Below are 10,005 nucleotides of genomic sequence, written 5' to 3' on the forward strand. Positions count from 1 at the left end.
TCACGATTTTGGTTTTTTCAGTTCGGCTATAACCGAATACGCACCCCATTCTCTAACCAAACCCATGCATATGGCGAGGCCCATTTTACACCCATGAGTCCACCCAAATCCATGCATAGGGTGGGTCATACTATTTTACACTATATGTTGATAGGTTGGGTCTCACCAACTGTACTCAAAACCATAAATCAGGTGGGGCCCAAAAAATTTCCTCATGTTTTGATAGGTTGGGTTTCAAAATCGGTCAGAGCGGGAATAGAGGTGCAACTCGGGTCGCGTTGGATCGGGTTGAGGCAACCCTAGGCCAACCCAAGATAGCATTCCCTCAACCCTAACCCAATCGCCTCGAGTTGAGGATAGTAAACTCTAACCTAACCCATCTAACCCCAGATCGGGTCGGGTTGGGTTCGGTTTCACCTAGGGCCAAATAGAATGTTAGAAGAAAAAAATGTAACCCAAAGAAAATCAAGATAAAATTAGAGGTTGTAGGTCGGGCACGGGTTGCCAAGACCTCAACCCTAACCCGGCCCGAACTTAAATAGGGATGGCTTTCCAATCCTACACGAGGAAATGCCAACCCAACCCAACGGCTGAGTCGGCAAGGCTGTTCATCAAGAATGTGCTGAATGGGGCATCCCCGAGAACGTCGTGAGCGACCGAGACCCAGATTCACGGGGCGGTTTTGGCCTTAGAGAAAAGATTGGTGTTCAAGCAACTTACTCATGGGGCATCGGCTAACTCTGTGCCAGCAGCCGCGGTAAGACAGAGGATGCAATCGTTGTCCGGAATGATTGGGCGTAAAGCGTCTGCCAAAATCGGGTTAAACCCGTCTGGTTTGGGTTGAGCCCGACCCAAGTTGCACCCCTAGTGGGAATGGCTAAAAATGGGATACTTTTAACATTTGTCAAATTAAATCAAGGTTTTTACCTGAGGTAAATTTTAGGAAAGTGATAAATCCGCCCCTTTTGATTATTTGGTACACCCAGGCAGCAGCAGTGTAAATAATGGCTGCAGAGGGGCTGATGTTCTTCATGTCATAAGGATTCAATGGGGCTGATTGCCACGTACACTTTTACCGGGTGTCCCAAGTAATCAAAAGGGCGGATACATCACTTCCCTAAAATTTTATCGTTTCCAAATATAAGGATATTTTAGTCATTTTATGAGGAAAATAATTCTACCGAGTAATTTTTGGTCACAAATTGATGGCAAGACAAAATTTACTCAAACTAAATTGTCAAACTAGACGACTGTATTTGTAAATTGTCAAATTAGGAGACGTCTGTTCGGCATGGGACCAGGACCATGAGGTTCGACTAATGAGGGTCCACCAGATTATCGGTCACGATATGACACAGATGTCCCATGCGGAACTCTACATTGATGGTTAAGATTCAATTTTAAAGGTGAATTAAAATTAATCTTGAGTCCCCACATAGGACATCAACATGGATGGTTAAAGATACAATTTTCAAGGTAAGGATGTGTGAAGAGTCACATTAGGGGCATTTCGGTCAATCATTAAAAAAAAACAAAACAAAAAAAAAAAAACAAATTTCCCTTCATTTTCCTTTCTCACAAACAAGATAATTGTGTGACACGCGGCAAAAAGATGGCTCCTCCTCATTGCAAAGGCCAACTTGATCACACAATCCTTTTGAACTAGTTTTTGTAGTTCCTATTCAACACCTCGCTCCCCCTTCCCCCCAATGGCTACCCTAGCTAAACAACTCCTCTTGCTCCATTCTCAAGTGACCACCCCACAAAAGGACCCCAAAACTCCCTTACAACCATCCTTCCGAGCCTCATCATCCGGCGATACTCCGGCGACTCGCCGGCAGTTAGTCATCTCCACAGTCATAGCGGCCTCTACAACTCTCGGACTCAATGCGGCCCCGATTGCCCTAGCCTATAGTTGGGGGACACATTCCTTTATTAAAGAACGCTTCTTCCAACCCGGGCTTTCGCCGGAAGAAGCCGTGGATAGAATCCGGCAGACGGCTGAGGGGCTCAAAGCCATGAGGCATATGTTGGATACCATGTCTTGGAGGTATGTCATCTTCTACATTCGCCTCAAGTCTTCTTACCTCTCCGCGGACTTGAAAAATGCGTTTGCGACATTGCCGGAAAGTCGCCGGAGTTCTTATGTGAAAACTGCTAACGAGTTGGTGGATAACATGGCTGAGGTGAGTCCTTTCTTTTGAGTATGGCCGCATGCACAAACATAAGTCAGTTTAAGATGGGCCTATGGTGAGGGCCCCATTGTAAATGGGCTTTGGGTTGGGCTCATTCTAAATTTGAAATGGAACTTAATATTTAGGGAAAAATACACTTAGACCCCCTGTGGTTTCTGACACATTCAACTTAACCCCTAATGTTTAAAAAGTTACAAGTAGACCTCTGTGGTTTCAATTTGTATAAGGTAGGCCCCCTCAATTGACGGTTCAGCCATAGATTGAAGGGTTAGGATGATCCGATGGAGCTGAATTTTTAGGCACACCCTATCTATGTCAGGGCCTATCAAATGAACGCTTTGGATCATCCAACCAATGTGGGCCCACTGTGTTTTTGGTAGTGTTTTGATTCGGGTATGGCCCCACATTGTTTGGATGATCCAAAGCGTTCATTTGATGGGCCCTGACATAGATATGGTGTGCCCAAAAAATCAGCTCCATCGAATCATCCTAACCCTTCAATCTATGGCTGAACCGTCAATTGAGGGGGCCTACCTTATACAAATTGAAACCACAGAGGTCTACTTGTAACTTTTTAAACATTAGGGGTTAAGTTGAATGTGTCAGAAACCACAGGGGGTCTAAGTGTATTTTTCCTTAATATTTACGAAAAGGAAAGAGGACTGGTAAACATACCCTCAAAACTAGGCATGACACTCATTTCAATTTTTCCTATATATATATATATATATATATATATATATATATATATATATAAAACAATAAAAAATAATCAAATAAGACAAAGTAATTAACAAGGTGGAAAATGCATAAATTTATGGGTGTCAATACCAATTTGTTTTAGAAAATACAAGAATTTGTTAAAATGTATGTATAGAACTTGAATAGAGATAAGCCACTTATTAATGATATTTCCAAATATGCAGTCATAAAAACATGCTAATTTTTATTTGAATTTGATAGAAAGAATAAAAAATAATAAAGAAAGAAGAATGAAAATTCCATCCAGCTAGAATACTTGAACTATTTTACACATTTTTCTAGATTTTCAAATAAGTCGCTGAGAGAGATGGTTTTGAAGAGCTTACAAAAATGGGCCCATAGACTTTGTTGCTTGCCATAGGCAGGTGATATGGAAAATATTGGCACTAATTAGATTTTCTTCATTAATCAAGGGCAGTGATAAATCGACCCCATATATCTTAAATCAACCCCATATAGGGCAGTGCTTATATCACTGCCCTCAATTACTCATTGAAACGATATATCACTGCCCTTAATTAATCATTGAAAAATACTAAACAGACGATGACCATTAGGCTCCGTAGCGTATGTTTATTGGGCCCGCTTTGTGGAATGTGCATATGTGATTGGACCCTGGTCACCCGTTAACCCAATTAGGATAAATGCCAAAACCTTGATCATATGATCCTAGGCCATTGATCTATTAAGTCTCATCTAGGGTTCCGCAAAAAAATCTGAACCGCTGATTGTTATAGTCCTTTATCCTATGCATGGGATGTTTGTTTGGCATGGGACCAAACCCATGTGGGTCGCCTCATGATCTTCTACAACATCAATTGTCCTGATTGAACGGCCCAACAATTGATCTTTGGCATTGATCTAACAGTAATTATCTTCCTAATCATTCTCTTAATTATTATATAATTCTTTTTTTTTCTTTCTTTAGTTGGATTATTATGTTCGTACCCCGAAGGTATACGAATCATACGTATTCTACGAGAAGACGTTGAAGTCACTGGACGACCTAGTTGCACTACTAGCCTAGACGAACCGATCCCAGGTGTGTTCTCACGTGCCATATATGATAAAAAGAGTTCAACATCTTCTGTTATTTCCATGTAAAATTCTCAATGAAAGAAAATCTGAATTTTGTGGGATTAACCCAAGATTATTTGTACTTGTTTATTGTTACAACAAATGCGAATAGGATAAATTGCATGATGGGTTTTATGCATTAGAACTATCTTGGGTTGGCTTGTATTCTATGATAAGTTGTTCTTGATTAGCTCTATGCCATATTATTTTTTATCCCCGAAAAAAGATTTATCTTAAATACACTAAGAGTAAGTGTAGCTTCAGCCTTTTGTTTGGAATTACAGCTATTTCATTTATAAAAGATAAAGTGCTTTAATTTGTGTCACAAACAAGAGATAACCTGTGAATATGTTTTATCCTGAACAATCTATCCTACAACCAAACAGCCGCTTACTTTTTTTCCTTTTAGTTGCACTTCATAGATGATTTCCTATGGCCCTGTTCACTTGTTTTCTAGCTGCAGGAAAAGAAAAGAAAGAAAAAGAATCTGACGTGGAAAATTGGAAAAGAAAGGAAAAGAAACTGTGAGAAAATTCCGTTGTTCACTTAGCCGAGAAAGGAAAAGAAAGTATGCAGGCAAAGTGGTTTTCTCAGGAAAGTGATTTTTTCATCCTTTTGGTGAGAAAATTTAGAAGAAAAGTGCAAGAAAGGAGGTTTTCCACGCCATTATTTATATTTTCCACTTGTGTAATTCCGCTTTCCCGAGAAAACAAGTGAACGGCGGAAAATGTCAAATCATGTCTAATCACGGGAAAATTTGACTTACTTTCTTCTCCTTTCCTTTCTCAAGAAGGCAAGTGAACAGAGCCATGAGATTCAATTCTGTGAGAGTAGTCTCACACCGTTCATCTAGTGGGCCCCACCTAAGAGATTCTACTTAGGGGTGTAATGGACCTACACTGTCGGATGTATCCAAAGGCTTAGAATGAAAATTGAATAGGGCACAACAGCTGCAGCTGGATCCGACCATCTCCATTGGATCCTTATTTAAAGTCCGGAAATTATTTTGGATCGTAAAGCAAGACGTAGCGACAATATCCGATGGGCTGTCCTAGGTCCGAATGGAGGGCCAGCATCAATGCTCTAAAATCGGTACACCCTAGAACGCTCTGATGGATTATCCGATTTGAAACCAAAATTTAAAGTAAGAAATTTAGAAAAAAAAAAAAAAAAAAAGTTCTCAATCCAAACAGATCATGACAGAGACATAGGTGGATCCGAACCGAGGTGGATCCATTGAAATCCCTGATTAAACTGCAAAATATTTCCTCAATAGACAATCCTCACGGTATAATCAATAGAATGCAAATGGACGGTGGATAAGCAATATAGAAACAGACCGAATTCAAGTGTCAAGATCACTGACGTTACACACTATGCCCAATCATGAGTCTCACAAGGGTCTTAGGAAAAGTCCATCTCGCTGAATCATTCATCGGGTTGATTTCTTTATTACATCACCCATTGTTGAAAATGAAACCCACGATCAAGAGTAGGGCTTAAACACCAATATTAAAATTAAGTAGGGAAATATTTAAAGATAGAAGGATTGCATAAGATTCTAGGCACAAGCGCGCGCGCACACACACTCACACACATACACGCATGATTAAAAACCGACACAGGATCAACGCCTGGAGATAGCCATGGCGGATAGCAAGATAAGCAGTATAAACACGACGGCCCCACCAAAAGATCCAATCAAAGCGCCTGAGACCCGTTCGCAGAAGGAGTTGAATTGCTGGCAAATGGCGAACCAATTCGCTCGAGCATTGCCCTTGTGTGCTAAGTATACAATCGCCGCCGCCGCAGAAGCTCCCGCCGTCAAGAGCGCCATCATGGCCTTTGAAAAAGTTAAACATTCTTCAACAAAGTATGCTTTGTATAAAATTGAAACGAGCATGCCTTAAGACATGCATAATTAAGGTTAATCTTAGTTAAGTTACCGTGTCGAAAACAATCAAGAGTATTCTACTGCTCTTTGCTCCGCTCCTGACAATGTGCAAGATGGATAGCGGAAGTGAAAGGACAATATACCCGCTTACAATTGAGTTCGCTATCACAAAGAAGCTAAGAGAGAGAGATAAATGTAGAGAAGTTAAGATAACATAAGCAAGAAGCAAATAAACAAAGACTTTTAAGACCATGTTTGGCAACCATTAAAAAATTATTCCATGGAATATTGGTGGGCCCTGACTGTGTGAGAGGGGCCCACAGAAGGAGAGAGAGAGAAATGAACTGGCTGGGTAAAGATAGCATCTCATCTCATCTCATGCCTATCTTCTCAAGTCTCTCCATCTCAAAAAATGCATTTTAATTGTTTGCTGTTTAATATTCCATTTAAAACTTTTATAGTAAACAACAACTCCATTATTTTTTAGAAAAACGTTTTAAATGCGTTTTAAACATATTAAAAGCATTTTGGCTAACTTTCCAACTTTACCCCCACTATATTTTGTAAATTACAAAATTTTAAACACATTTTTTTAAGGGGAGTCGATTTATCACTCCCCTTTTTTTTGTTTCCAAGGCCACATTTTTTGAACCAATACCGTATTAAACTCGGATTTTTCTGCCGAATCATGTTTTGCTAACTATGCTCACAACTGGCCCTACAAATATTCCATGGAATAGTTTTTCACGGTAGCCAAGCATGGGCTAAGGGCATGAATTGGCAACCATGAAAATTAACTTCATGGAATATTCATGGGCCCAATTGTGAGATATGGACAGTGGAGGGAGACGGATAGACTGTGCCCAATTGTAAAACAATTCATCAAAAAACATGAAAATCTAACTTACGTGAATGATGGGAGATCATCGTATTTCGCCTTGAATCGGATGAACTGAGTGAAGAAAGGTAACGTTTCATCGGTCGTCCCCATGGCTATTGCACCCCCTAGTGTGCCCATGAGTGCAACCAACCTCAAGATGAAATCCAGGATAGAAATCCCTCTGTTCATCCCTCCTCTTGCTGCAGTTAAAACCTTGGAAGCCTCTCCAGTTTCAATTGGTCCACTTCCCTTCATTTTCTTGAAAAGAATTTTCTGAAAGCTCTTTCACAAAGATGATTCTAGGGCTTCTTAGATGCCTTAGACAACTGGTTGAGATAAATGGGAGAGGGGAGGGAATGCATTTATACATGCAAGGAGAGAAAGAAACATGATTATACAACCATGTGTTGCATATTAGGTTTGAAAACCATTAGTGGGATAGGACCCACTTCTCTCAAACCACTTAAAAAACATGATCGATGTTGTGATATTATCTCACTGACTAAAGATTTTTTGGGTTTTTTAAGTCATACCTGCTCTTACTTGCCCATATATGAAAATAAGTTCTAACTAATTTTGGGTTTGAGCTTCTTCCCACTCCAACAAACCATGCCTATTTTGGAAATGGGTTCCTGTACTCCAAACAACTCTTACAAAACATGCCTCCCTATGCGACCTTGGTCAGCCTAAAAAAATGTTATTTTCTACTTGGGCACTTGTTTATGAATCTCTCATCCCTCATTATTTCACCAAGTAGAAACTTATCTCAATCTTAGGTTCAAGGTAAGCAAATCTTAGGGACAAACAAAGGTTGAGTGGGTGTGTATGGTATCAGCAATCTCAATAGCATGAACAAGAAATATTGGGTTAGGAAAACTTCACCTTTAACCTTGGATCCAGAAGAAAAGTCCGTTGTCTCTTGAAACTTCAATTCATCTCATTTGATAGGCTTACACCCATAGAATTAATAAGGGCTAATCAATTTCTTACCTCAGGTCAAAGATAGATACATAAACCCATCAATGAGGAGGAATGGTTATGTGAGATGTAATGCTTTTGCAATGCTCACTAGATTGATGAAGTGAAATCAATGTCTTGGAAACAACCAAAAACACAGACAAAAGGAGATTGACTTATCCCTAATACGGCTTAGAAACTTAGGATTGATGGTTTTGGTTTAAAGTATCCCACGGTCTAGGAGAGTTTTTATATGATGCCCGACCGTCAAAGTAGACGGTCGAGCATCATATAAATTCTCGGTCTAGGATTAGGGTAAAGTAATACTGTCCCATCATCTAGTATTAGTCATAATTATTTTAGATCTATTATCTCATTATCTAGAGTTAGACATAATTATTTTACATCAATAGACAATCTCTCTCTCTCTCTCTCTCTCTCTCTCTCTCTCTCTCTCTCTCAAAGATAAAAAGAGACACTTCCCAGGAGGTCACCCATCCTAGTACTACTCTCGCCAAAAAACGCTATACGTTGTGATGGGGTCTCTCTCTATGTGTGCATGTTTGTGTCTATCTCGACACTCCATTTTGTTGTTAGTGGCCCATTTTTATTTGCAGAATAAAATTTACAAAACTACGGGCAAGTGGCAACTCCATGCCCCAGTGTCCCAAAACCATTACTGGAGCCACATCATCACTTAAGTTAGAGTTCTGGAGGGCCCACGTGCATAAATTCCAACGTTGGAAGTATGATCCATGAAAAATTAACAATTTTTTGATAATTTACTGGCCCACAACACTCCAGTATCATTCAAAGGCATCATGAAGCAGTCTGATTAGCCTCTAGAATTTGCTTCTAGTCCTAGATCGATTATAAATAACTACCAATGCCTTCAATTCTCGGGGAATTACATGTCATTCAAAAAATCTGACCACACAAGTGCATTCAAAATTATGAAATTGCCTTAGTAAAGCTCCAAATCCATCGTATACATTTTTGTATTTTTAAAGGATTCTCATGTTCATGCAGGCCTTGTGCAAAAGATACGATGCAACCTCCATTTTCATCATTTGATTACATAGTGGCGACTCTGCTGGGGTGGTCTCGACTATAAAGCCATGTTGGAAGGCCATGAAAGTTTTTTCCAAAGAAAATTAGTTTATCAAGTAGTTGGAGAGAGGCAAACAGGGTGAGAGGGGGAGAATTTAGAGGCCATGAGTGAGAAGAGGGTGAGAAGCCGCTGAAAAACAGGGAAAAGAAAATTTCTACTCAAAATAGAGTATTTGTTTTCCTTATTCTTCAGCTACTTTACTCCATCTCCTCACTCATGCCCTTTCGATTCTCTCTCTCTCTCCCTCTCTACTCCTCTCTCAACACTTGGTAAGCTAATTGTTGGGGGTAAGATTAGGTCCCCCAGATGCCAACACGTGGCGGAAAGCCCACAACACCTGAACTAGTCGGACGCAGCCCCTAACCAAGTGCCGCTAGTCACTACTCCAGCCCGTGGAGTCCGAAACCAAAAGAACCTAGCCAAGAGGGGCCGTCAACGCTGAGGTTCACAGCCAAGTGCCGACACATGGCCTTCCCAATACCTCGGCTGAGAGCATAGCCCTCGGATGGCCGGTAACCAACTACTCACAGCCTACTGCCGCCGAGCGGTAGGACCAAAGCGTAGAGCCCGCCGAGCTCCCGTGGCTGTCGGCCGAGCCAGAGCATCCGACAATTGTAACACGACATCACTCACAACTCGCTGACTCATTATTCTTGGAGACCGTATAACGTCCCCTCGCCTACCTGCTACCATTGAATCCTCCCAAAGCCGCACGCAATCCTATCAACACCAACTCCAGGCCTGTTGCCAGCTTGGGCTCTTCGGAGCCCCCATTTCCTGCCAGCCACTAGATTGGCTCCTGCGAGGATAGTACACTGCCCATGTCACATCACCTCATCGACTTGCCATCATCGTACCATGCTAGTGCCGGCTCCCGTACCTGCGATCAGAGAGCGCCAAGTCGTTGTCACATTACACACCCGCGAGACACTGAACCTCTGCTTATAAAAGGGAACCCTCCACTCCATTCTAGAGGTAATACGACGCCACTACTCTTTGCCCAGGTGCGCACGATATGCTCTGACCACCGAGCCACCTCTCTCCCCTAGTTCTTCGGCTCTCATTCTATTGCCTCTTACCTGACTCGAGCGTTGGAGGGTTTCTTCGAAATTCCCACTCCGGGTATCCC

The 10,005-nt window shown here is 41.3% G+C and overlaps 2 protein-coding genes across 2 annotated transcripts; one reads left to right on the forward strand and one right to left on the reverse strand.

The window, feature by feature from the left end:
• The first annotated feature begins 1,636 nt into the window (after positions 1-1,636).
• Positions 1,637-4,199, forward strand: PNSL2 (PsbQ-like 2). The gene is made up of 2 exons (XM_077357968.1): positions 1,637-2,186; positions 3,886-4,199. The coding sequence occupies exons 1-2, from the start codon at positions 1,710-1,712 to the stop codon at positions 3,982-3,984; spliced, it is 576 nt and encodes a 191-aa protein (XP_077214083.1). The 5' UTR covers positions 1,637-1,709; the 3' UTR covers positions 3,985-4,199.
• A 1,192-nt stretch (positions 4,200-5,391) lies between these two features.
• On the reverse strand, positions 5,392-7,165 carry LOC143848922 (casparian strip membrane protein 3-like). Its single transcript, XM_077357969.1, has 3 exons — positions 6,837-7,165; positions 5,981-6,104; positions 5,392-5,877 (listed from the first exon to the last, which is right to left on the reverse strand). Exons 1-3 carry the CDS (start codon positions 7,061-7,063, stop codon positions 5,662-5,664), a joined length of 567 nt encoding a protein of 188 aa, XP_077214084.1. The 5' UTR covers positions 7,064-7,165; the 3' UTR covers positions 5,392-5,661.
• Between the last annotated feature and the right edge of the window lie 2,840 nt (positions 7,166-10,005).

This window comes from Tasmannia lanceolata, unplaced genomic scaffold, assembly GCF_043159265.1.
Source record: "Tasmannia lanceolata isolate RefF3 unplaced genomic scaffold, GAP_Taslan_0.1 ptg000016l, whole genome shotgun sequence".
NCBI classification, from domain to species: domain Eukaryota; kingdom Viridiplantae; phylum Streptophyta; class Magnoliopsida; order Canellales; family Winteraceae; genus Tasmannia; species Tasmannia lanceolata.

Excerpts from the sequence above, each read along its gene's own strand:
- PNSL2 (XM_077357968.1), top strand. The coding sequence starts at position 1,710 with ATGGCTACCCTAGCTAAACAACTCCTCTTGCTCCATTCTCAAGTGACC. Across the intron at positions 2,187-3,885 it reads TGGTGGATAACATGGCTGAG|TTGGATTATTATGTTCGTAC; the intron begins GTGAGTCCTTTC and ends TTCTTTCTTTAG.
- LOC143848922 (XM_077357969.1), bottom strand. The coding sequence starts at position 7,063 with ATGAAGGGAAGTGGACCAATTGAAACTGGAGAGGCTTCCAAGGTTTTA. Across the intron at positions 6,105-6,836 it reads GATGATCTCCCATCATTCAC|CTTCTTTGTGATAGCGAACT; the intron begins GTAAGTTAGATT and ends TCTCTCTCTTAG. Across the intron at positions 5,878-5,980 it reads TCTTGATTGTTTTCGACACG|GCCATGATGGCGCTCTTGAC; the intron begins GTAACTTAACTA and ends ACTTTTTCAAAG.